This window comes from Pogona vitticeps, chromosome 7, assembly GCF_051106095.1.
Source record: "Pogona vitticeps strain Pit_001003342236 chromosome 7, PviZW2.1, whole genome shotgun sequence".
NCBI lineage: Eukaryota > Metazoa > Chordata > Lepidosauria > Squamata > Agamidae > Pogona > Pogona vitticeps.
Genome location: NC_135789.1, coordinates 30,467,944 through 30,495,812, shown reverse-complemented (window position 1 = coordinate 30,495,812; position 27,869 = coordinate 30,467,944). Strand labels below are relative to the sequence as shown.

The 27,869-nt window shown below is 43.5% G+C and overlaps 1 protein-coding gene across 8 annotated transcripts in view; it reads right to left on the bottom strand.

Annotated features, from left to right (window-relative positions):
* TBX4 (T-box transcription factor 4) overlaps positions 1–14,926 on the bottom strand; it is a 103,864-nt gene extending 88,938 nt beyond the window's left edge. For 2 of the 8 annotated variants that reach the window (XM_072978549.2, XM_078379294.1), the window contains exons 1-3: positions 8,047–9,033; positions 6,705–6,918; positions 1,031–6,429 (exon numbers count right to left, since the gene is read on the bottom strand). Coding sequence is in view for 1 of the 8 variants with exons in the window: in XM_078379293.1 (XP_078235419.1) it covers positions 1,031–1,058 (28 nt within the window). In the remaining 7 variants the exon portion in view is untranslated. Of the gene's footprint in view, positions 1–1,030; positions 6,430–6,704; positions 6,919–8,046; positions 9,034–14,854 lie in introns of those variants that run through there. The other 6 variants (XM_078379296.1, XM_078379297.1, XM_078379293.1 and 3 more) reach the window with 5 other exon arrangements.
* Positions 14,927–27,869: the final 12,943 nt, after the last annotated feature.

Below are 27,869 nucleotides of genomic sequence, written 5' to 3'. Positions count from 1 at the left end.
TTCCCAGACACATCCCCATGAATCTGTGGAAGTTGGTTGTAATTCACTGGGGGAAAATGGGTTCATCTGGAAGGGGGAACAATACAAGGGGCCACAATGCATTGGTTTTACTCTAACAATGACCCTGAGAGGTAGGAGAGGAACTACCGTACAATGAGATTCAAGTTAATTGCAAGTCTCAGTGGAGAATGAAACCCGGCTTTCCTTGCCCTTTGTCCAGCACCTGAACATTTATACTGGCGTGTGTATGGATAAAATGCACCCCTTAGCAATCCAACACAGTTCAATTTAATACAGTATACATATATGCAGTTAAACTCTACTGTCATTCAGTTGCCTCCTTTGATACACAGACAGACAGACAGACAGACAGACAATATGGGATAGATGGATAGACGGACAGATAGACAGACAGAAAAGAACATGGGATAGACAGACAGTCTTTATTTTAGGACGTTTTGTGGACTGTAGTCCATGAAAGCCCGCACTAAAATAAACCAGTTAATTGCAATCCTGCCAATAACAAATTCCCCCCCCCCTTGTTTGTTTTCCAGCATAAACGTTTGATAACATTTATAAATGTTGTAGCATAATCAACACGTCCGCTTGCAACTGGGGAAAACCGTCAGGGGAAGGAAGGCCTCAGGGAGCAGAAACCGGGTTCCATTAGGGCTTGCCTGGAAAAGCTTATGGACATTTTTACCAAGTGGGGGATGGGGAGATAGACACAGGCCATCCCAAGGCATTTTGCCGCCTGAAGCAACGGCGCCCACGGCTCCCTCCCCCCCTTCCCTGAGCCTACCTTGGGGCACCTGAGGTACATTTTCCCTCAAACCCCTTTTCCCAGCAAATAAAGAGCAGCAAAACTCCAGAACTAAACATGGGCTACTTTTTGGGTACCACCTCCCCAAAATCTGCCGCCTGAGGCAATGGCCTTCACGTAAGAAGAAAAGGCCTGGGAAGGAAAACAACAACAACAACAACAAAACACACCCTAAAATCGAGCAAAAGCCCCAGAAAATAAACTTACTTTTTCCTGGACTGTGGTTACAAAACATTCCTCTTTTCTACCCCACTATAAGCCTGCAGAATTTGTTCTTATTACACTAATAATTACAAGCACCCCAAATAATGATGTTTCTGGAGAAAAAGGGTGCTGTTTTAGCCTACCGGGAAGAATATTCCTTCCCTCAGGTCAGCCATTTTCTGCCTGGCCTGAGGCCTAGTCGCCTCAGGTGTAGCCTTTCCTTCCCCTCACCACCAGAATTAATTTTTAAATGCCAATAAGCAACACCTGTGGAAAGAGAGAAAAAAGGTATACTGTATTCTTAAAGGTATATTAGCTACATTTTGGTATTAAATGGTATCCATATTCAAAATTTCCCTCCTTTTTTTTAATGCCCCAGAGGCCTTTGGGAAATGCAGTTCCCTGAGAAAACACAACGTCTCCCTCAGAGGGAATTTGCCAGACTTGGCGAGGCAGAGGCTGTGGACTGCAACTCCCAGAATTCCCTGGGCAGCACACCAGGTCCTAGTCGCACTAGAGAGGTTGCCTCACAGAATTCTGGGAGTTGTAGTCCAACCCCCCCCCAATCTACTCAGCTCTATTCTGACCTTTACAATTCCCAGAATTTTTGTTTTGAGGAAACAGAAAGGAAAATAAAGGCACAAGGTTATATATTTATGATTTTTGGCTGGCTGGCTTGTTTATACAGTATATTCAATTCTACAAAGATTTTATAGAACACCATGATATATTCAGTTATCCAAAGATTTATAGGGCCTCCTTTTTATGGCAGAGGTTGCCAAACATTTTGGCGTCACACACCCCTTTCGATTTTTATATATATATATGCTGCCTCACCTCTCTTTCACCACCATTCAATCCCCTTTGGGCCAACAAATAAATAAATAAAATTTAAAATAAACTCAAAAATGTAATTAAATCACCTTAATTAACACACACACACACACACACTATTATACTGTTATTCTCCTAAGAAATGGGAACGCTGAATGTGGCTGTCCACACAAAGCTGGACTACAAGTCCCATCAGCCTTAGCTTGCACAACCACTGGCAGGGGGCGATGAGACTTGTAGTCCAACCCTTTCTGAAAGCCGCTCGTTGTCATCCCCAGAGGGCCATGGCCAGCCTGCGATGACGTCTTGTCCATTGTATACTCACAACCAACCTGGAAGGAATTCAAAGCCCTTCCTACGTCAGCCCCCTTAAGCACACAGCTCTATGCCTGTTTCTGTTAAATCGCTTTCAACTTATGGCAATTCTAATAAAGTTTCCAAAAAATTGTGGGTGCAGTGACCCCCAGTTCACAGCCAAGCAGAGCTTCGAACCCAGGTCTCCTGAGTCCTAGTCTGACTCTAGTTCGGCTACTCCACACCAGCTCCCCGTTTTGGACTCGGCTGTAGATTAACACTCCCGATCTTGTTAACGCTCACTCTTCGAGCATTTGAACCTTCTCCCGCACAAGAGCGATATTTACAGACCTGGGTCTTGAAATGGGAACACGTCATACACAATGCATATGGAATAAATTTAACCAAAATCAAGTTTTGATTAAATGCAATAAATATGATGGATTCAACTATGTTTGTCCTTTCAGACGGGCCTATTGATGGAGCTAAAAAACCCATTTGAAGCAAGTTTGTCATGTTGATCTAAAAACATGCATTTTGATTACCTCAGTAAATTCCAATTTTGGAGAATTCTATGGGCACCCAGGTTAATCTTTTAAAAAAAATCTATCTTCAATAAGTCCGGAGGGCAGAAAGAGAAGGAACTGAGAGAGTAACTTTTCTGTAACACTTATAAAGCCATTGTAAACATGGTAATTACAGGATGCTAGTCCTTTGGAGTTAATGTGTTTTTAGTTGTGGGATTTATGGAGTGTGCATAGACAGTGTCGAAAAGTTCACTTTGGAGGAGCTACAACACCCAGAATCCAGTGTCTATGCTAGGCGTCGTAGTCCAAAGCGTAGTTTTACAAAACTGTTTCTACAGTTGTTGGTACCAGCACCAGACATAATGATAGAGTCTTGTGACACCCTGAGGACTACCAAATTTTGTTTTCTATAGACTTTCCCACACTTCAGTCATCCCTTTAGAGTTTATACAAAAGTTGGGGGGTTACATTCTATAAACCAGTTGTGTTCCAGTACAGCCACTATCAGCCCTACAGATAATTCATGTTCTTTGAGTTCTCACAAGTTTCACACCAACCCTGCAAGGTAGGTAGCCTGTTATTCTTGCCTCTGCTGTGCTGCGAGGTTGCCAGAAAGTAGTCTGCAGTAGCCAAACCCAGAACGATCTCCATTTTCAATGACAGGATTGATATCGTCACTGTTTTACAGATCCAGTATGCTGTAGTGGTTAGAGGATTAGATGAAAATTGGGAAGATCTGGGTTCAGATTCCACCACATTTATGAGGCTCACTGGGTGATCTGGCGCCAGTTACTAAAATATGTTAGGACCCGGGACTGAATGTGGGGGTATGACCATCGCTTGACTTCTCTATGTCGTCACCCACAGATTTACCATGGCAATTATTATTATTTACTTATAACAGTTTCCAGATTTTTCTCTAGAGAGGAGGCAGAAAAAAGAGGGGGGGGAAGCAATATTTTTTATATTGGCCACGAACTGGAAAAAGTGTTTTTAATCTATGTGGTATACAATATACTGCAACATGGTTGCTGCCAAATGTATTTTATAAAATGTTTGGTGCTCACTATATATAGACGCTGGTGTCCCTGTTAAAACTGGAACAGTTACACACCGCCTCTAACCTAAAGCTATTTCCAATATTGTGAGTATCTGGTTAAAAAGAAAGCTATAAAATTATAATCAAATGTTTAGATGGGAAACATATATTGAAGGTTTTAAGCCTCATTTTAATCACAAGGATTCTGGCTGTTAACAGCTTGAGAGAGTCTTTTTTTGAAGCAAGCAGATGGAACTACGGATAGGAAATAAATTTGGGGAGAGGCTCCATTTCTCTAGGGAAATATTTAATTCCTACCTCTTTATATTGGTACTAGGATCAAAACATCTCACCTTGGAAATCCATACGTTTCTGAGACTTGCCACGGAAATAAAAAAATGTGCACAAAATCATACATACTGTTACAAAATATGCCCAATTTTAAAAATGCATCTATTTCAAACATGCACGCAAGGGTGCTGTAGTTTGTGAGGCAATGAGGGCAAAATGCATGCCCTTGAAAAATGGGTATGGAAAATGCACATTTAAGGTTTAACCATCCTCGCAACCTATTCAGTAGGGAGGAAAAAAATAAATGAACTCTTTTGAGCTCAACACAGTCCTGGAAGAATACGCTGATGGGATTCGGGGTGGGGAGGGGAATACAGTGAAAACAAAAGAGATAAATTTGCACATTGTTGGAAGCATCCAGGAATATATTTCTGAGCAAATCATGTGAAAAAGACAATAGGGCTTTATCCTGTTCCTCTAGGCTCACTCAGCCCCTTCTTACCATAGGTCCCATCGTCTCCGAGGAACCACCGTCTACATGAAGAACATCCAGTGATGGCAAAACGGTTATTGGACTGTAACCATTCTAGACTGCAGATAGAAGTTCGTTCACCATGGAAAAACAAAACAGAACGGGAAGCTCAAACTGAACAAAGGCAAATAGTTAGTGTAGGCATCCTTCAGTCTCGAGAGACTAGGGTAACGTGCTCTGTATGGAGGACTTGGGGTGACTGAGAAGGCCAATACGAGAGTGACAATCCCTTCCACATTGAAGACAAATACAATCTGGTCGCCTGTACAGCTCCCTAATTTTGCTGGTTTCAGGACTGCCTCTTTTCCTTGGCCTGCTGGACAAGGGTCTCTTCAAATTGGGAGAGGCCGTGATGCACCGCCTGCCTCCGGGCTGAATGTTCAGAGGTCAACGTTTCCCATCAGTTGAGGTCCATTTCTAAGGCCTTCAGATCCCGCTTGCAGATATCCTTGTATCACAGCTGTGGTCTCCCTCTGGGGCGATTTCCCTGCACTAATTCTCCATACAGGAGATCTTTTGGAATCCGACCATCAGCCATTCTCACAACATGCCCAAGCCAAGGTAGATGTTGCTGTTTCAGTAATGTATACATGCTAAAAATTCCAGCTCGTTCTAGGATTACTTTATTTGGAACTTTTGGAAATAGTAGTTGCAAAATATAATGCAGATGTTTTGTTTTGTTGTTGTTTTTGGTCCATTTCTATTTGTAAGACAGAAGAGCTACTTCTTTCTTACGTTTCTGTCGTCCAGTTTCAGCCTGAAATGGTATCTTTCGCTCAAGGTGGTACCCCCTGAGCCTGAGGTAGTGCAATCTAGGCAAAATAGCACGGCTCCATGGATACGGAAACTTCCAGAAGCCTCCAGGTGACCATACTAGCTGCCAATTCTGACATTGGAAATGTCGGACTAGAGGTCTCTGTGAACATCACACATTGAAGACATCGCTTCTGCGAGGTTGGTAGAGGTGCCGAAACATATAAACATACAGTATTTAGAAAGGACGAATAACAGTTCTCAGAATCCACCAGACTTCACAGTGGGGCTTTAAGCAGTCGTAACTGAGAAGAAGGAACTTCCCCATGTATCGCTCCTTCTAGTTTAAAGATTATCTTCTTTAAAATAAAAATTAAAAAGACTCTTCCCTAGTCTTTCGAAGCCCTTATGTTTGATTTTCCTGCCCAGGAGTTTTCTTTGTACCTAATTCTGTCGGCATAAACAGGGGGAAAGATTGTTTATAGAGATTATATACATTGTAAAAGCTGGCTGGATTTATTGGAAAGCCCTTGGTTGGACTCGTTTGTTTTTAATACACAGACCACTTAAAATTCTGTTAATAAGGGAACAGTGACCTTCATCAAACCATCCCTCCCTCCCTCACTTTTTATGCCCTGAAATTGTTTTTATCACTGAAAACGGTGACGTTATCTCTGCCATCTTACAAGGCCACGAAGACAGCAGTGTTAAACAGCAGATATGTGGGGATGGCAGTTCATCTGACTGATCCGACATCAGCAACGCAGTTCTGGGCATGTCTACTCAGATGTAAGCAAGGGTAGCCGGGTGACAAATCGCCGGCCATGCTTGCTGGGGTGTTCAGAGAGTTCTCCTCTACCTCTGGGTTTGGTTTGTCCGAGAGCCACAGAGGAACCATTCGGCCGGCGTTCACTCCACCTTGAGAATTTCCACGTTGAAAAGAAAGACCCGATATATCCGTCCAGAATGGACAATCTTTTAAAGTCATTTCCTTCCCTACTCTCTCTTCCTCCGGTTACCTGGCAAGTAAAGGATGGGGGCCCGTTTCCCCCCCTGTAGAACGGGGCCATGCTGTCATCAACACCTCTGGCCGCTGAAGATTCGCAGGGATGTGTTCTGCCGAAAGGTGTTACTGATGGCACCCAATGGTGAGGGAGGAAGAAGAATTCGCAGTTCAGAACACAGGTGCTGGCAAGAATACCCTTCCTTTCCTCTTCCCCCCCCCCCGCCCTCCGTCTTCGAACCCTCCCCAGTCAGTGGTTTCATTTCAGACGAGAAACCCTGATGCATGCAGTTACTTTACAGATGGATAAATAGGCAGCAAAAGCAACCGGTCCCCCGAGGAGACGAGGCGTCCTCCCTCTTCTCTCACCCCCCCGCTTAGTTTTAAGTTCTCCATCCACTTACTTTTCATCCCATCCAACATTTTGTGTTGTCCACTTTCAGGCAGGAGCTGAGCTCCATGAGATGAGCAGTGGGAAAACCTCCCCCTTGCAAACAGGCAGGCCAAGGCATGGCGTGGCTTGCGATGGAGCAGCCCACGACGCCTCTGTGGCACCCGCATCCGGTGGCAGAAGAGCCAAAGCTGGCCACTAGATCTCACAAATGCACCAGCCTCTACCTGCCAGTAAAAATATAATCGTAACAAATTCAATGCACCTCAATTTGTTGGCCTTTCGCAATACTGTACTCCCATTGAAGTAGCCAGCTCGTTCTGCCTAAAAGCCAGAGGCTCCCAGCTAGCACTGGGGTAGCTTTGTTTCTGAGTAGGCCCAGGCCTATCCTAAGCCATGATCCCCCAGCTGCCCTTTCTCCAGTTCAGATGCATTTAAGGTGTCCATCTCTGGAGGCAAAAAATGTTGAAACTGAGGCTGTCCTACTTTGGGCGCATCCTGAGAAGGCAGGATTCTTTGGAAAAGACAATAACGCGGGGAAAGGTGGAAGGCAGCAGGAAAAGAGGAAAGACCAAATATGAGATGGACCGGCTCCCTAAAGGAAGCCATAGTCTTGAGTCTACAACAGCTCAGCAGAGCTGTGAAGGACGGGACACTTTGGAGAGCGCTCATTCGTAGAATCACTCTAAGTCGAAAGCGACTTGATGGCACATCATAACAAGTGCCTCTCTCTCCAGGGGAACTACCAGAAAAGAGAATTATGGAATCCGTAGTCCAACCAATCTGAAAATCCCATGCCTACTTTTAGCAGCCTATGGCCTTCAGAGATGCCTGAAAACTTCCTCTCATCTCCCCTACAATCCGTACAAAAGCTGGAAGCAGGGAAGGGACAGATTTCCCAAGCAATGCATTGCTGTGAACTTTCCCTGTTGTAATGGAACCTATCTTGGGGTTAGCTTGAGCAGCCCATTAAGATCCAGTAGCTTTACAAAAGACATGCTCCTTAAGTAGTTGAAAACTGCTAGAACAGCTTTGTGTGTACGGTTCTCTGTAACAGCTTGGAAAATGTCTTTGGACAACTGGATATAGCAAAAGATATATACGATATAGAATGACAGCACGGCAATTGCTATAAATATTTGCATATAAGAAGGTACCAGTATCTTACTGGGCATGGTGGGTGGGATTTGGAAAGCCAACGTCCTTCTCATTTTTTTTTCTGATGAAAAAAAAATCAAGAGCAGGCAAAAAAAGATTTTTAAATGTACATTTCACAGAGGAGGAATTACAGAGCAACATTTCCCCCCACCACTACTACTGAAAGTTTTTTCTGAGATTCTTCTCCTCCAACTCACCAATTCTCTTGGGACTATAACATTCTCAAGATCTGTTTTTCCGCACCAAATTTTACTGTTCACACATGGTTTGGTCCACAAAGGAGAGGCAGCAGGAGGGTTTCCAGCTTAAATGCCAGAACCGAAGTCTGTTTTCTGGACTCTCTTCACTTCTCCCGCCTGTTTCTCTCCCCGTCTGAAATGTTCGCTTTGCATCACCTTTCCCCGATGGCCGATTTTCTGTGGATTGATGGAAATGTCCATGCTCAGACTTCCCACCTACAAACAGAGACACACACACACCCAGCAAGAGAATCATAGCTAATAACTCAAATGTCGGCCAATACCCCACATGTTGTTATAGTTGTTTAGTCGTGACTGACTCTTTGTGACCCCATGGACCAGAGCACGCCAGGCCCTCCCGTCTTCCACTGCCTCCCGGAGTTGGGTCAGATTCATGTTGGTTGCTTCGATGACACTGTCCAACCATCTCGTCCTCTGTCTTCCCCTTCTCCTCTCGCCTTCACACTTTCCCAACATCAGGGTCTTTTCCAGGGAGTCTTCTCTTCTCATGAGATGGCCAAAGTATTGGAGCCTCAGCTTCAGGATCTGTCCTTCCAGGGAGCACTCAGGGTTGATTTCCTTCAGAATGGATAGGTTTGTCCTCCTTGCAGTCCAGGGGACTCTCAAGAGCCTCCTCCAACATCACAATTCAAAAGCGTCAATTCTTTGGCGGTCAGCTTTCTTTATGGTCCAGCTCTCACTTCCGTACATCACTACAGGGAAAGCTATAGCTTTGACTATTCAGACTTTTGTTGGCAAGGTGATGTCTCTGTTTTTTAAGATGCTTTCGAGGTTTGTCATCCCCTTCCTCCCAAGAAGCAGGCGTCTTTTAATTTCGGGGCTGCTGTCACCATCTGCAGTTATCATGGAGCCCAATAAAGTGAACTCTGTCACTGCCTCCATATCTTCCCCTTCACCAAAGGCTGTGATGTCTCAGTGACCAGTAAGTTGAGAATAGCAAAAGCTTTCATGAATGAGAGGCCAAAATGTCATCGTTAAGGGTTTCCCCCATAACCATTCCCAGGCAACCCAGTCTCTGTAGGGGGGGGGGAGGGTCTTGCTGACTGGCAGTGGGGGAAAAAAACCCAAAACAACTATCTTTAAAAGTGTTTAAGAATTTTTCCCCTTCTGGGAAAAATTTGCATAGTGTTCCAGAGCCACAAGATGGCCAATGTGTTAGGGATTCTGGGAGTTGTAGTCAAAAGATGTTATATTATGATTAATCTCTGGTCCTTGTCATCTTCATTTTGGAATCAAGGCATAGTCTTGAGGACTAGCTGCACTGCCCGCTTCTATGTTCGTATATTTTACATTTCAAGGGTTTGTAGGGTTGGGCCTTTGGGCCAAATTCTGCAAAACTGGGGGAAGAAATTCATGTGGAAAATGAACTAAATGACACACTGCTCTATTGGCAGAGGACCGACTTGATAGGTAGAGTGCTCCCCAGCACAAAAAGGATCATGTTGGACCAGTGGGCCACTGAGTCAGAAAGCGCTGGGACGTCCTGATTCAGCACCACAAACCTGGCTGAATGCAGAGGGATTCAAAACGAGACTTTGAAGAGCTAAATTGACTGCTCTGGTTTCTTCCACACTCCTATTTTTCACATCTCAAAGTCCTTCCACTGGGTTTCTGAAGGATTTGCAAATTTGGTAAAGTTCTTGCCCAAACTTGGAATCCAGCAAAGTTTTTCTCTATGTATATAATAAAGATAATCAGGCGCCGTTAAGGCAGTTCAGACTTACGGCAACCCTTTTCAAGGTTTTCTTGGGAGAAAATGCGCAGAAGTGGCTTCCCCGTTCCCTCTTTCCGGGGGGGGGGGGGTTTGCCCTGGGACTGTGCAGCTTGCCCAAGGCCACCCAGGCTGGCTTTTCTCCCCGGAGGCCCAGTGGGGGAATCGAACTCCCAACCTTTGGTTCTGCAGGCAGAGGTCCAAACCACTGAGCAATCCAGCCAGGATCATTTAGAGGGCTTCTACAATACTAGGCTACTGAACAACATGGATAGGCCATGTGTCACTCTCTGGAAGCTGTTGTACTACAGTTTCCATCGCTCCTCCCCTCTGGCCAGGCTGGAGCAGGCTGATGGGAAGTGCGTTCTAACAACCCCTGGAGGGCCAGAAATTGCCTCCATGTTTCAAAAGGAAGATTTGATGGAAGAAGCAATATCTTGACCCATGATCAGAAATATTTTCTGAAGACTACAGGTCCCAGAATCCCCTTGTTCACTGCAAATTTCTTAAGAAATGTACTAAAAAAAATCTTCACGAATTGTACTTCACCTGGGGCAGGAAGGGGAACAGCCAGATATATCTGCCAGATTTCAAAACCAGGATGTTCACTGAGGTGTTTTTTTTTAATACATGTGCATGTCTTTCTATTTCGCTCATTTAATTGGCTGATGTCACGGGGGGAAGGAAAAGAATTCTCCCATCCATCACTAAAAACACTACATAAACCTTAACAACAAGCTTCCAGAAAAGGGGGAAAAGGTTACTCGAGCGATGGAGTCCGTGGTGCCAAGAAGTCTGCAGTCAGTCTTGAGCCAAACTTGCACGCTGGCCTTTGGGATGGGGGGAAAAAAAGAGACAGAAATATAGGTTTCTAATCTCAAAAGGGCTCAGAGTCTATCAGAGCCCCCATTTGGAGTCAACCCTTTGGCTGAAAGACCTCCAGGCTCCAGAGAAACTCCTGGGAGACATTTGGTGGTAGCAGCGGTGAAACGTGGAGCCGGACGGAATAACTTCGGAGGAAAAAAAAAAGAGAGACCTGCCCCCCCCCATTCCCTATACACATTTTCCCTCTCAGTCATTCACCCTCCGACTTCTTTGCAAAGTCTGAAAGTTAGAACGTTAGCATCTGCCTCTATTCCATGTCAGCTGGGGACGCCAACGTTTTTATTTTATTTAAGATTGCCGTTTTTATATGCCTCTTCAATCAAACTGCGGGGGTGGTTTAATTTTTTTCTTAAGGTTCAAATTATAAAGACCCATAAAATATGCAAAGTAATAAAGCTGGGAGAGAGCTCCAGGCAGTGTAAAAACAAACGTCCTGGAAAATAATTTTTTTTTTTAAAAAAGAACCTTTAAAATGTTTTAGAAATGTTTTTTTTAAAAAACAAAATATAATTTTTTGCCGAACAGCAACAACAACAAAAATATGGAGTAGATGCTACACAAAAGTCTCTCCAGACTGTGTTCCAGGTTTGGGGAGGTGACATGATTTAAAAAAAAGATTGGAAAATACTTCAAAAGAGGAAAAGTGAATTATATGCAACATGTCTAAGAGACACAGCACAAAAGGCAGAGCGAATGGGAGGGACGAGGAAAACAAACTCAAGTACTTACTTATCAAGAGCACGCTAGTATCTTTTCTGGCAGAAAAAGCAGGCTCACTGCAGCTGGATCTTCTATGACCAATGTCCAATGGCCAGGTTGATGTGATACTCAAATTAATGCAATTAATTAATTGTGCATGTATGTGCTTGTATTATAATGATAATAATTGTGTGCCTTCAAGTAAAGTCTAACTTATGGAGACCGTTTTCAGGGTTTTCCAGGCAGAGAATACTCATAAATAGTTTCCCATTCCCTTCTTCTAAGGGTACCATGAAACTGTGCACCTTGCCCAAGGCCACACAGGCTGGCTTTTCTCCTAGGTGGCACTCTGGGGAATCGAACTCACAGCCTTTGCTTCCCTAGCCAGATGCCCAACTCAATGAGTTATCATTATAGGCTTTGGATATTCCGGGATGTCTTGACCCTGCTTTGATCTTGGATGATCAACGGAAGCTCTCGGCCAATCATATTAAAGCAGAATCCGGCCAACCAATGAAATGGCCCCTCTTGCTTCTCCTCCTCCTCACTGTCCTCTTCCTCTTCTACTTTTTCCTCCTCCTCCTCCTTCTCGTGTATTGCATAGGACCAGGGAATCCATCGCACCCAAATGAAATAGATTTTTTTTTCCAAAAAAAGAGGAAAGAAAAGAAAATCTCACACTCCACCTAGTGGCGAGATTCCCAGTGGACAGGAGCCAAAGATCGACATCACATCCTTTCATTCTGCCCAGCAGGAGAAAGACGAACCTCAGGGCTGTCTCCTACAGAGTGTCTCCCCGGGAGAGTCTTGAGTCCCCTTGTGGAGCCGTGGAAAGAGATGATCCTGTTCGGCTTGGAAAGGACAAGTCCAAGAAAAAAAGATGGAATTGCGGTCTTCACAGTTCTGGAAGCCTGTCCTGCAGAAGAGGGAGCCAACTTGTTCTCCGTTGCTCCAGAGGTCAAGGCGAGAAGCGATAACCATTCCTAGAATTGCCTAAGTGTAATAGATGGTGGTTGATGGACTGGCCTGCCAGCGGTTGGGCCTCCCTTCCCAGAGGTCTATAAGAAGGGACTTGTACGAAGAAGCTGCAGCTCTAGGCCCCTTCAAGGATCCTCCACAAAATAAGGGATTGGGGTCATTCCCAAACGTTGTGGGGTCAGAACTTCCAGAGTTCCTCATCATCGGCCATGAGGACCAGGCCTTCTGGGGGTTGACGTTCCAAAAATATATATAGATGGACCCGAAGTTGGGAATGGCTCTGGAGATGACCTGCAAGGTTCCGTCCGTTTCGGTGCTTCTGCTTCTTGACTGGCCCGACCCATCTGATTGTCGGCCGGAGGAAAGAGGAACCCGGGTGACATTTATTCTTTAGATCCAGCACAAACTGGAGCACATTCAGAGGAGGGTAACCAGGGCTGAAAGAACTGAGCATCTTTAGCCTTGAGAAAAGAAGATTTTTTGGGGGTGGGGGAGAAATAGGATAGCCCTTTTCAAAGACTTTTGAAAGGCAGTCCTACAGAAGAGGGGCAGAATCTGTTCTCAATCATTCCAGAGTGCAGGACATGAAGTAATGGGCTCAAGCTACGGGAAGCTGTATTTCAGCTGAATAATCAGGAAAAACTTCTTAACAGTTAGAGCAGTATGACAACGGAGCCAATTATCTTGCAACTAATTCCTTAGGAGGCACGGAGTGCTCCAGCGCTAGAGGCATTCAAGAGAAAATTAGGCAACCATCTGTAAGATCTACTTTGATTTTAATTTGTGCATTGAGCAGTCGGTTGGACTCAATGGCCTTATAGGCCCAACTCAGTTATTCTATTTATGGTGCACAGAAGAGGATCTGCGGATTGGGTTCTCCTCATTTCCACAAGAAATGGATGTGGGGACGACTAGCTTTGCTTTCTTCCAGCTTCAGGTTCGTTGTGTTTTTTTTAAACACACTTTCTCTTTTTGCCACATTTATGAAGAAATGCGCGATCTGGGTACATTTGTATAAAAAAAAAACGAACTATGCAAAATTCTTGCCAGTCTGCCCTGGCTAAATTCAACACGTAAATCTACATCCAGCATCAAGTGGGTACTCTTGTACCTTCTTGATGTACTGCTGCTAATAAAACGAGGACCCCAACAGAACTACTAGATAGCTTAGTAGTTTTAGACATCTCAGCAGCATTCTCTGCTGTGTCTCCTTTACAAGGTCTGCACTCAACGATCAATCGGGTCCCTTTCAGCTCTGCAATTCTAAGGCTATTATTGTTGTTGCTGTTGTCCTTAAAAAAATCATCAGAACTTGTGACTCCAGATATTAAGAGTCTCATTGTGCGAATAGGCAGGAGATGAATGCACTGCTAATGAGCGTAATTGGTCAATTTTGGAGCTTTTTTCTTTAAATACCTTACTTACCTTGAAAGCCCTATTAGGTTCGTTATAAGTCAGTTCCGATTTGACAGCACCCAACAACAAATTATCAAAAACATAGGCCTGTATCCTATTGCCAGTCCCAACTGGAGTAGACCTATTGACTGAGTGGGATTTGCTCTTACTTACCATCAAGCAACTGCTTCAGTGGTCTCCTCTCTAGCTCAGAATCACAATGGGATACTAACTGTAGTATTAAATATGGTTTCCATATGATTTTAACCCCCACTTCCCCAATCTACCTCTACTTTATCCACTTTGACCAGAGTATGGGCACATTTCTTTCTTGGATTACAATTCCCAGAATCCACCAGCCAGCCTAGGATCTGACCTATATCAAATGGGAAATTAGTTGATAACCTATTACTATATAAAGAGTTGACCTGTCAATTCTGGAGTTTGATATTGGGCGACATCTGGTGGTAGGATGTGGAATTGCTAGTCGGTCGCCCCTGTGTGGTTTGATTGAACTATAATGACATGTAACATTTTAAAATGTCCATGCAAAAGGCTTTAACCGAAAAATCAGCAAGCCTTCAACCTTTTCCCTTCAGAATTCCAAGTGTAAATATGACTTACAAATGTCTTTTGGGGTTTGTTTTTTGGCAGTCATGCATTTATAGACAGACAACTGGGAGTTTGGCCGGGGATAGAACTTAAATATTATTTCAGAAGGCTGCCAAACTGGTTTTTCATTCATTGTTAGATATTTGCTTTTACTTATTTGTTTATTTAGCATCAGCCAAAAAAAAAAAACCCTCTCTTTTAAAAAAAGGTGAAAAATTAGAATAATGGAATCTGGTTTCTATTTATCTCTTTCTTCTATTAAGAAAATGTTGGGATTATTTAAAATAAATATTCTGATGAGACAGATATTAGTTGGGATTTTCACAGTTCTATTTTTGTCCTGATTGAATCATTAATATCACTCCCTCCCTTCCTTCCACCATCCATTAACTACCCCTTCCAGTCTGTGATTCTGGAAACCTCCCTAGCTTCACTCTTCAAACAGCTAGTTGATCATAATCTTACCTGAATGTGAATCTTTGCTTCATCGAGGGGAAGATCTGTCTTGAGAGCGTACCCGTGAAAATGCCTGATTGATCTAGGAAATACATACATGGAATACAAACCAGGTTTTACAACAGACAGGAACCATCTGCATCTCTGTCATAGTCAACACTGAGTTGCAAATCTAAATAAACTCACACGCTACACTTTAAAAAATCCCTTTGGAATTTTTGCAGAATACCATGTTTAATATTCTAATAATTGCCATTCTGATTTAAATGCAACATGGCTCTTTTGCCCCTCTTTGCTGTGAATCCAATATAAACCCATTTTCTTTCTGTCAAGGTTCTTAATAAGAGCTACTTAATTATTATCATAATGTCAGCTTACTTTTAATCTTAGTATGGGCCTATGGTGTGTGTTGTTCTTACTGAACCTCCGGTAAGATGTTGTGATGGTATGATGTCATAGCATTAATACATATATAAATGTATTAATGTTATATTTATACATTATTAGTGTTATGACAGATCAGAATTAATACTGTATTTGTACAGGTTTTTTTTATGAATAGCTTTGAACACACTGCATTGTGGCAAATGCAGTATACAAACAAACTGCATGATGATGGTGATGAATGTGTACAGTATATACATGTATATGTGTAAATCCAAACTGGATTTCATGGATCAAAGCCCATCCTACCGGGCTGGGCCACTGCTCTCCGGATCATCCTGGACTGCAAATCCCATTGAGCACAAAAAAAAAATGTTTGCAGGAGGATCAGACTCCAAGGATCAAACGAGACAAAAAGTCAAGGAAGGACTATGAAATGACCCCATTTTTAAAGGAAACCTTGCCAAATATTCAATAACCAGGAAACGTGTTGTTCAAATTCATCCTGAACATCAGACATCAGACACAGGTTGTATTGTGTATAACACAAATCTCTCTCTCTCTCTCTCAATATCTTTCTCTCACACACACACACACACACACACACACACACAGAGAGAGAGAGAGAGAGAGAGAGAGTATTGCATATGTAAACACAGGCACATATACAGTATTTAATTCCTTTGGAACTACAGTATTAAGTAAAGATGCCATACAGTGGGAAATGTTTTTTTCCACTGCAGGCATTTTTGATTCATTCATTGAGTGACAGGATACTGACCTGAGACCCCAAACCACGTTTTTCTTCCTCGAAACAGACGGATTTACTCTCTCACACGAAACGTGGGCAAAGGAAGGGGGAAGAAGAAGCCCCCCCCCCTTTTCTTCCTGTCTTTTCCTTTGCAAAGACGGCCACTGCTTTCCAGTCCTTCGGGATTAAGGCTGCCTCTGTAATCTCCTGCCCGTTGTATCTGGGGGGCTTTGTGAGGACAATAAAGCCATCCCAGGAAGGAGGAAAGGTGCTCTTGCCTGTCTTGTGGATTTTAGATCACAATGTGGCTAGCCCTCATTGAGATTCCGGCCACTGTCCAACTGGTGCTAGAAATTCGATCAAAATTGTGCGAAACCTACGGTGGGAGAGCAGCAAGGGGCTTCTGGCCTCCGAACCCTGTGTGGGGTTTCCCTAGAGTGTTACTTTTAATTTGGGGGGGAAAAAGAGGAAACCAGCTTTTATTTTATTTCATTGCAAAAACAAGGAGTAGGTTGACCGCGTTGCCTCCATTTGGGGGAGCCAGAGGTGGCCTCCAGGAGATGCAGCTCCTACCTCTGCGCTAAACATTTACAAGGGCCCGTATTATGTAGACCAAAGATCATTATTGTGCAACTGTGTGGTTTGTGCAGATAATGTTGCTACAGCTCTTTACTGTCCGATTAAAAGAAGAATCCCACAACCACGAAACACAACGACATGTGTCGGATGGTTCCCTGACCAGCCTAGAATTTCCCACCTCGTACCGTCATAGGCTTGCTCTGCATCATATTCATTTAAGCGGTGACCCTATACTGAATTCCTTAGGAATAACCTCAATGTTGGGCCGGCCCTATCGCTAGGTAATTGGCTCAGGTTGCACATGCCAGAATAAAGCTGGCGGTCTCTTCTTCCAGATTTCTCTTCTCCTGCGGACAGAGTGGTTTCTTATTAATTAACTAAAATTAAAACACACACATACATGTGCACACAGAGTGATGGGATTATGCCATTAAAGGGGAAATATGGAGTGTGGTAATAATATTGCACTTGTTTAGCTCTTGGTGGCTGAAATCCCATGGTTAAGTCACAACTAGAGTAAGCCCATTGAATCATGGGCGTTTGCTGAGCCAACTCCTCTGCTGCATTGATTCAGTGGGCCTAATTTAGTTGCGACTCAGTTCTGGATTTCAGCCATTCACTTTAGAAAGAATTTAGAAATTAAGCCAGTGCTGAAAACATCAGGCAGATAGAAATTAAGTATGCATTTTAAGAAACACTTAGGTTGGGATGTGATTTATGTAGTTCAGCTATAGATATCATGCTAAGCCATGGTCAAAGAAACATAACTAAATTTAAGTGTGACACATGAAAGTAATAAAAGATGGCAATGTCCCACTGCTGCATGATCATGGTTATCATGGTTAGTCATCACACAGAAGTCTTGAGCAGATGGGAAAATGAAAGGAGGAAGCAGCTCCATTGAATGGCTTACTGTGTGTTCAGAAGTTCAAACCAAGGATTTCGTTCTCAACTGTGTTTAACACAAACCATGGTTTGATGTGATGTCTAAAAATTAAGCCATGTTGTATATCAGGTGAATTAGTACACCAGCAGTTAAGAGAATGAGTTACAAACTCAGGTGCCAAGTTGAAACCTCACCGACAAACCCTCTAAACCAGTGCTCCCCAAACTCGGATTCCCAGATGTTCTCGGACTACAAATCCCAGAAATCCTAGCCAGCACAGCTAGTGGTGAAAGCTTCTGGGAGTTGTAATCCAAGAACATCTGGGGACCCAAGGTTGGAAACTACTGCTCTAAGCAGTCTTACATTAGCTATGATCTCTCAACCTTATTCTTTCATCGTTCACTTGCAAATTGGGGGTAATGCTTTATTTATTTAAAGATTTTACACAGTTTTATGCAAGACTGGATCCCAAGTAAAGTTTCAATTTTAAAATCGTATCCCAAATTAAAAAAACAAAACGCAATCTCTGCTACTAACACAAGCAGAAGGAGCAGAAAAACGAAGACAACAAATACAGGGCAACAACAGAGTTGAAAATTGTTTTATCTGTGGTCACCTTGATTACGGACACCCTGCAAGTTGATGGCCAGGACTTGGATGGGGACTGGAGACGGGAGAGGAAGTGATGGGCATGAAGGTCCTTTCATGAGCCTTGAGCGTGCCATTCTCCTACTGCCTGATCTCCTCCGCAGGGGTGTAGTGAAGGTATTTGCAGGACCAATGAACATTTTGGAGAGTGGCAAAGGAAATCAACGTGATTGATGAATAAAGAAGTGCCACCGTTATTATCACTGCCTCTGGGACTCTGGGTCTGCTCCCTTCAGACAAGCATCGTTTGTTAGATCCCTAACGAGCGGCTTCTCCTTCTTGAAGAAGAGAAACAGCCACAGAAGAGCCTCAAGCTTTCTGACCTTATTAATAAACTGTGATGAGTTTCGCCCGGCGTCAGTGAAACAGCTTTAATTAGAGAGGTGATACAAAAGAGGAGGAAGTGAAAAAGGAAAACAGAACGCGCGGGGGCCCACAGACAAAAAAACGAATCATGAGGCCAAGGGTGGAGGACGGGTGTCTGTGACATGGGGTAGTGCGGCCTAGCGGTTAGAGCTGGGAAGCTGAATTTAGGGGGGCGCGGGGAGGGTTTGAACTGTGAGATCTCAACATGCTCTGTGGAATTGTGATTTTCCAAAAGCTAAGCCACTTTCCCTTTATCATCCAATATCCAAAAAAGAGTATTGTGGGTTTTTTTTTTCAGCTGCTTTTAAACCTGTTTTAGTCATGCTTTCCTCGATGCTTGCTAATATTATTTGTTTAATACTTATTTCTAAAAAAAATACTCTGCTTACTAAGTGATTGTTTTTAGCTTTTAATATACTGTAGTTTATTTTTCATGATGAAAGCCGCCTCGGATCCTTGTTAGGCGAAAGATTTTTGGTCTAGATGGGCGGGGTATAAATAAAATAAAATAAAGGCAGGGTAAAAAAATACACCTGCTGCATCTATAAAAATAGCTGCATTTTTAGTTATCGCATGAAAAGAACAGAATCTTTTGCCCCCCCCTTTTGACATTCTATGTGGCAGGCGCCTTGAAAGGTTTTGTATCAGGCACGTAGGATGAAAAGGGCACAAAATCAGGAAAGCACATACTGTACACGGAATAAAAAAATGTGCTACTCTTGCAGGTGCCACGAGCCTGTTTGCTCATTTGCTGGCGGCAAAATCATAGATCGGCCTCTTGGAAATTCCCATCAGGAGGGACGAAGTGAGGATGAAAACAAGAATGCTAATTTCTGGGATTGGGTAACAGAAGCCAACCTACACCATGAGTTTTGATGAACTGCCCCCTGCTTTGTCAGGGGCATTTGAAGAACTCCCCTGGCTATCCGCGGAAACTTAGGCCCGAGAAACTGTGTCAGCCTTCAGGGTGATGCAAGACTCTATGACGTAAAACCAAGTGCAAATCCCAGGTTGAGAAGATTCCATCGCCAATTGGCGAGTCTACACTTAAGAAGACAAGAGTAAGTCTAATTCAGTTCTGCTCCGATCCCTCAAAGTGCAACATGGACAGATAGCAAAGTTACTCTGTGATCTGGATTCAAGCCTTGGTTATTTTTGCTAGAATTGTAATGCAAGGGATTACTCACAAGTAACTATCTGCCAGTAACTAGTTACTCGATCTGCAATAATTAGCTTGGAAGCAACCTGCTACAAGTCACGAGGGACTAGTTTCTTGGTGGCGGCAGACTGTCCTTGGTTTCTAATCCCTTATAACCTGTCCCAGGTTGCTTCCAAGCTAATCATTTCAATTCTAGTAATTAGTTACTAGCAACTAGTTACTTCACACATAGAGAGAAACAGCAGAGATGGGGAAAGCAGAGAGGTTCTCGTCTGCGATGGATAGACAGGGGAGGAATGATAGGCAGGCAGACACACCGATGTATATCTAGATGTGTACACACACGCACGCACGCTCGCCCCTCCCATCTCAGTGAGATGACCCCAGACAATGGTCTCTTCTCCCCTTGAGTGTGCAATGCTGTTAATTGGGAGATAACAGACAATAGCCGTCCCTGAATCTGAGGGGGGGGAGGGTTAGTGGACAGATAGAAAAGCTCGGAGGATGATGTGAGGGGGGGGGGGAGAGAAAATGCATTTGGAAAAAGACAAGCGAGGCCCTTCTAATTGGGAGCCTGGCCTGACAGATCAACCCGCTCTCCCTTTGTCCCCGAGCCAGGCGAGGGCCTCATGCGGCCGCAGAAGGCGTCAGCCACCAGCTTCTGGACAAAGGACTGTCTGCCACCACCAAGGCCAGGCGTCCAGCTCTTGGCCGCCCCCCCTTCCCTTCTCCACCCTGAATGCCAGAAAAAAACAATTAACCCTTTCTGTGACGCGTGGGGAAGTTCCCCCGCCTGTTGGGGGCCACGCCACAAATATATAGGGTGAGGATTACTTTTCAGGGAGCCCCCAAAATCCATTTTTAAAAAATGTTCTTCTCTCTCTCTCTTTCTTTTCTTTTATTTTTTTTTACTCAAGCCTAATTTATTTTTGCCCTCGGGACAAACAGGTTTGGTAGGGTTTTGTGGAAAGGTTTCAAAAACCTGCCACACCTGTTTGGCAAAGCAGAAAATAGCGGGGAATGGTCAGACAGTCTCTGAAGCAGGAAAAGAAGATGGAGAGAGAGAGTAAAAGGATGCGGGAATAAAGTTTTTGAAGGGTTCAAACCCGGGCAAGGAGAGTTGTGCAGTATTTGACTGAAAGATTCAGATTCACACTCATGCGCAGAGTATCCAGTGACACTGCACACTTAAGGCTCTTCTAGCTAGCCTACCTCGTGGGGTTGTTGTGGAGACACCAGGTTGGGGGGACCATATGCACGGCTTTAATGTCATTATTCGCAGGACGCAGGAGAATTTGAAAGTTTTGCAGTCAATGTTGGCAGTTCATCCAAATACCAGCAAGAGAGAAGATCAAACCGGTCGCTCAAACACATGCGCAGACACATGCTGGCGCATGCACGGCATCATGGATCCCTATTTCACACATGTGCCAGCCAGGGAGGTGTGCTTTGAACGGCCGGTAACCTACCCTTGAATTAGGACATCTGGTATATCTTTAACCCACAGAACAAACGCTTTCTGGCGTTTTAGATCAGGGAAGGCCTTTTTCTGTTTCTGAGTCAACAAGCTGGATGTAGAGCTGATTAAAGGAATTCTTTGGGGCAGTGATGTCTGTGGGTATAATTCGGGCCCTGACCTCTGCTAGGCAAAGAGGAAAACCAACAAGAACACACACTTCTTACCTGCGAGAAGTTTGTTTTATTAACTGTATTTAAAACCACCCTCCCTGCAGGGAGATTAAGGTGGCCCACAGGGCTCTCCTCTGCCCTTTGTTTATCTGAACGACAATCCTGAGGGGTAGATCAAGCAAAGGGAAAAATAACTGGGCCACATTCACCTAGCAAGGATTTCAATTGTTAGCTCCTCATTAGAAGCAGAAAGCTCCGTGGTGGTGCCATCGAATTCACTTGCTCTTGTTTTGTGATTGGTCACTAAGAGACAGCAGGGGCTTCATTTGCCAGTCTGATTCTTCAGGCACCAGCTTTGAAGGATGTGAGTGTTTAGAGGGAAAACGTTCTCAGAACAGACAGTAAGCTTTTTTTTAAATTTATGATCAGTTCATGAGTGTCATGACCCAGAAGGGATTTCATGCTTCAGTTAAGCTCTCTGACCATTATACATCACTGCCTATTTCATAGGTCATTGGCTGTGAAAACATCCAACGAAACTGTTTTTGTGGGGTTTTTTTACTCTAGCTCCGGGAAACAAAACTGACTGAGGCTACAGGTTTCTCACTTCTTGGCCACCACCGTACCCATCATCCTGTCGGGTATGGGAGCGGAAAGCTGCCAAAAATAAACCACTTAGTGTGTATATACTTTAAGCTATTAACTGGAAAGACGGATAAATAAAGAGGAGGAATTTTAAATGTTTGTCTGTGCCGAACACAGGGAGAAAGAGACAGGTGCTAAGGTCTTACCTTCTGCCGAAGCCGGGGGGGGGGGGGGGAAACACGATAACCCTCACACACCCATGCAGCTAAGCAGGCAGGATCAAATGGTTCTGGGAGAACTCCCCTGGGTTAAGCCCTATCTTGCAGACATCAGCACGAGCCGAGTCTTAGCAGATCTGGTCTAGCACAGGGTTTTCCTCCCAGGCTTCTCATCCTGAAGGGCATCCATCTGCAAGTTAAAACAGAAAGTGTCCTTCAGGGCAAGGGTTAGACTGGGAATTGGGGACCTCCAGAACCCCAGCAGGACTTGAGAGGCAGTGTAGTAGACTGGTTAGAGTCTCTGGGCTTTTTCTCTGCCTGGACAGCCTGATTTGGAAGGAGTTGCAAATCCAACCGGATTCGTAGGCATCCCCATGTTGCTGCCGTCATTTCCCCCGTTTTATTTACCCAGAAGGCCCCTGGGTGTCGCATCTGCTCAGGGAGGGGGAGTAGCTCTCATTTTCTCCCACAATGCCCTGGGTGACCTAATGCCTGGAGCCTTGTGGGTAAATAAAAATGGATAGAGGCTAGGAAGCGCTGTAGGAAAGACTTGCAGGCTGTGCAAACGGGTGGCAAAAATAAGAAACGGATCTGCCTCACAGTATGGCTGTCAGGATCCTAACCGAGTGAGTCCCTTTATGGGGAGAAAGACAGCCTATAAATAAGACAAAAAAATTAAATTAAATAGATAAGTTTAAATTTCTTTGAATGCACAAATGTCTTTCGTGACTCTCCATTGTTGTTCACGATTTATTATCTTCATCACCACCACCACCACTATTATTGTTGTTGTTGTTGTTGTTGTTAATTGCCTTCCTAGTCTTTCTTTATTTTTTGTGATGGGATCCTGGAAATAGAAAACATTTAACTCATAAGCTTTGGGCGGCAGAGGGCGCCTGACTCACGAGGAGCTGCCAAGCCCTGGCTTTCTCCCCTCTTGGTCTTCCCAAAACAAGCAATTTGACTAATAAATCTTCCAGAGAATGAGAAAAGGATAATTGGTGAAGAAAAGAAGTTGTTTATGTCATCCTTTATTGCTTTACCATAAAGCGATGCAATTGAACTTAACGGGGGGGGGGGGGGAGAGAGAGAGAGATTTTATTTTGTAACATCTTGCAGTCGGTAGATCCAAGGAAGAGATGATAGGAAATGTTTTTTAAAAGATAAATTTTCCATTTCAGAATTTTTATTTTTAAAAGGGAGGAGGGAAGAGAGACTGGCCTGGGGACAGAAATAATTCCAGGCAGGGAAATGGTTTACAGTAAAGAGGACGAAAAGTCTGCCTTTCTGTAATGTAGGTGAGATTTCATTGTGATAAATATTAGGAGTTCTTCCAATGTGGCTTTATGTATTTATATCTTTAAAATATATTCTACCCTGCCTTTCTCCTTTTAAGAGAACCCAAGGCGACTTACAACAATTAAAAGACAATATTTAAAAGCCACAAACAGTAAGTACAGAAATATTAAAAACAGGAATTAAACAGGGATTGTATGAAAAACGGTAAATCCAATACTAAAAAACACATTTAAAAACAACAGAGCACAATAATCCATTTGGAGGGGGGGGGGAAAGCCTTTTAAATCCTGAAACAGATGCATGCCCCATGTAAGAATCACTCACTGCATTGAACACGGTGGAATTTCCTTCCGTGTCAACCTCTGTATAGGCTTGCGCTCTTAGGAATACAGAAGTTCCCGTACCAGCTCCCTTCCGTACCTTCACAAGAACCCTGTGAGGCAGGCCAGTCCAGTCCATACGTTTAAAAAACGGTTTTTGGAGCAATAAATAAATAAATAAATAAATAAATAAATAAATAAATAAATAAATAAATAAATAAATAAATAAATAAATAAATAGCGATATAAACATAACAAATGCATTTACAAAATACAATAGGTAACCCTGCAAATAAGTCCCATTTTGGAACGCTGTGACCCAATCAATCAATCAATCAATCAATCAACCAACCAATCAATAAAAATAGATAGATAGATAAGTATCTCTTTTCCCAGCTGGGCCTTTGCTGGAGCACAGATTTCTTGACCCAAAAAAACGAAGTATCATTGCTGTTTTCTGTTTCAGAGTTTAATTCAGAGTGAAGGGATCGGTGTCCCAGACCTTCCCAGATATATATACTGTATATAAATCATAACACCCCCATTGCCACCAATCTGGAGCCCTCATTACCAGTGCTAATGAATGATTTGTACCGCCCTTAAAACTGTGCTAATTGGGTAGATGTTCTCCAGACAGCTTGGTAGCTAGCATCCCTTTTTGCAGGCGAGGGAAATTTTAACTCTTGTTCCTCCTTTCAGGGAAGCCAAGTTTTAGAACATACATCTCTAATTCCTCGCTGATTTGTGGTGGACCCAGAGCTGGAAAGTAAGTAATTACAAATGCCAAGTTACTTCTGACAAGTAACCCTTCCCCTCGTTTCTCGAGCTATGAATGAACTGAACATCACCAAAATCAAAGCCTTCTGGCTGGCTAGGAGAGGTTTTAAAACTAAATGTTCTTGTTTTGTGGCTTCTAAATCTGTTTTCGGAATGCTTTTAGCTAACATGTTTCATGTTATTAATTTGGGTGGTTTTTAAATGTTTGAATAATTGACTGTTTTTTTAGCTTTCAATCATGTGCCTTTAATAAAGTAAGACACCTCATTTCTTTTTTTAAAGGAGAAAAGTGGAGTAAAAAAAATATTTTAATTGCATAAATTGGCTTCCCTCTTGAGTAGAAAGAGACCCTGGGGAATTTCAGGCATGATCCTGAACTACTCAAATGCAAGTTCCACTGAGTTCAATGAGTCTTACTCACAGGTAGAAAATGGGGGTGCGGGATTTTTTGACTGGTTCACCTTGTTAACATCTCAGTCTCCACAGACCAGTGGAAACGCATCTTTTAAAATCTGCCCTGCTTTGAATTTTGCAAGGGAGTTGTTCTATTTTAAATATTGTGTTAATGGCGACTAATATTTTTAGTGTGCCTGAAAAGTGGAATATTTCTACTGTTGGAAATATTCTCGAGGGCATCTAATAGCAAAACTGCTTTCCAAAAAAAAAAGTAAGAAGTGCATTTTGAACAAGAGTCCTCAGGTCCGTTTTTAAGAAGAAAGGCAAGGTAACAAATGTTTTAAATAATTAATAAATAAAAAAAACACTAGCCCTAGTCCTGTGTGTGTGTGTGTGTGTGTGTGTGTGGGTGTGGGTGTGTGTGTGTGTGTACACAGGCACACACTTTATTCCTAGAAGGCAGTGGGATCTACATCCCAAAGAGCTTAGCAAGCAAAAAAAAAAAAGTCAAAAATTTCCCTTCTGCAAGGATGAGAAGCATATTTTGCTAACATAATTAAGGCAAAAGATCATTTTCAAAGAGAGGCCATTTACATTGGCAGCGAGAATCAAAAGGAAAGGAAGAGAAGATTTTATGGCCTATGAGGGCCCTACGTTGTTGTTGTTGCGCTGTTTTGTTTAAATATAGCAAAAGCCATACAAACCTGCCCTCCACCAATTTTTTTTTCTCAGAAAGCTTTTCTGTGGCTGTCACTTTAAATCAATCATAACCCCCACCCTCTACCGTTTTCCGTTTATATCTTTGTAATGCGAAGCGGATGTCGATGTGAATTGAAGCATTTTAATCTTTCCTGATCAAAATGAAATGCAGACCCGCTGGGATTTATAGCAGACTTCCTACACATCCCCTAATTGAAAATAATAACAAACATATTTTTATTATTTTTTTTTTAAGGAGAAAAAATATAGTCCTAAAAGGGAGAAAGCACAGGGAAACAACAAGGGCGGGAGGCTCTAAGTTTGGGAAGGGAAAAGAAGGAAATTTTCCACATTCATAAACTCCGTTATTGCTTCTTTAAACAAAGATTTTTTAAAAGCATGCTTGGATTGAAGCTGAACAAGTCAGTGTATTAATAAGAAGAGATGCCAGAAGTAGAAATTATGAGTGATGCTTTACGTGGTTTGAGGAAAGCCCCCTTTCCAGAAATATGTTTTCTTTGTCCATTATAAACTGGTATCAAACAGGTACTGCAGGTTTTTGAAGGAATATTAAAACCTAAGTGACCTGTTTAGTGAAAGGCAAAATAGTATTAGAAGCAGCAACGTCTTTCAAACCAGCTCTGAAATACTGGACCGCTTTGTTTAGAATTCAAAGCCGCCCAGCACAAAGAGGAAAGGAGAAGGATGGAAAAGGATTTGGCCCGCCTGTTTCATGGAATAAATAGTTAATACAGTATTTGGAACACAAAGTCACTCCGTGTTCTGACTCTTAGGAAGGCAAACAAATGCAGCGTGACTACAATATGAGTAGAGGGTAGGGTGGGCACGAACCTGGTCTGTCTTTTCGTCCAAACTTTACTCCAGGAGACAATCAAAGTTCCTGGTTTTGTCCACCTCCGTGAATTTGTCACCAGCTCCTATAAAAGTTTGGATGAAAACCCAGAGCGCTCTAGCTCCTGTGCCATTTTGCAAGGGTGTTTGCGTGTGTGTGTATATATATATATATGTTTCCACGGATCGTGGCACCTGGATTTGTCCCTTCAGCTGCGCCTCTCCGTCTCTGGCCTCCACAGACTCTTCCCCCAGCCCTACAAAAAAATGGAGTACTCCCCAATCTTCAATAATAGCTTGGTGTGGCCCCCCCACCGGCACCCCCCTCCGGCAGTGGTGGCAGGACCACAGTTCCTCGGCAAGAACTCAACTGTTAATAGTGGTATAGTGGCCACTTCCCCCCCCCCAAACAGCCTCGTAGAGCTGAGCCAAAGGAGGCCGGCTGAGCAACTGGTCCCTTAAGTCACCCCCCCCTCACTTGCCTGTCCAGGGCTCTGGCCCCATCCCGGCCAGCCAACGCCGCCTTGTCTTGTCCAAACACATGGCTGGCTCAGCTCTACAAGCCAGGGACCTCCAGGGAAGTGGATGGGGTCCCTCCAGTTGGCCAAGGGTTTAAAGGGTTATCATTCATCCCTGTGAGGCTCCATGTTTTCCTCATCAGGGACCTTTCTGTCCTTTGGCTGCAGGGGCCTGATCCTGAGAAAACTGACCCTTCTGCTGACTGCTTGTGCACTGGGGCCTGAGAGCTTGCTAGGGGTGAATTTTTTGGGGTGCAAATGGGTATTTAAAGAGCAGCTTCTGGAGCAAGTTTCTTCCAACCTGTGTTCGAGAACAGCGAGTCAGATTTCGCTGGCTATTCCGAGACTCGCTCTCGGTACCCTCGGAATGCCAGCAAGGCTTAACAGAGAGACCCAGTTAATCATTTGTTATATTTTGCTTGCAGCTCACATCACTTTGAGTTTAATTTGATATTACCCCGTGTTTGTTAAAAAGCTGGATGTGCTTTTGAACAAACTAAAAAAAAAATCCACAAGATGTGGATTTTTAGTTGTGAAGAAGCATCTAGGTCTAAAAGGAACAGGTATAACAGTAACAAGTGAAGTCTTAGAAGGCAGAGAGCCTAAGGTTACAACTCAGAAACATTACTTTGGATCATAGCACCCAGAATCTCCAACATTTTAAAGACCTCTGCCCTGATCCGGCACCGTTTTCCTGGCAGAGATTTATTCCGATATCAAAATGGAACCTCCACAAGCAGGAGTAGTCTATCCCTCAGATTATTAAACGCCAGGAGCAAGGACCATGAGAACGCAGGAGCGTTCACATCCTGCTTGTGAGCTTCCCGTGGGAAAAAAAAAATAGGCCGAAACAGAACAAAATAAACACGACGGCTTTTTTTTTTAAATGTTCTTATACATTCCAGGGTTGAAAGATAGGGTGGGAGGAAGAGAGTGATTAGAGAACCAAGCAAAAGCG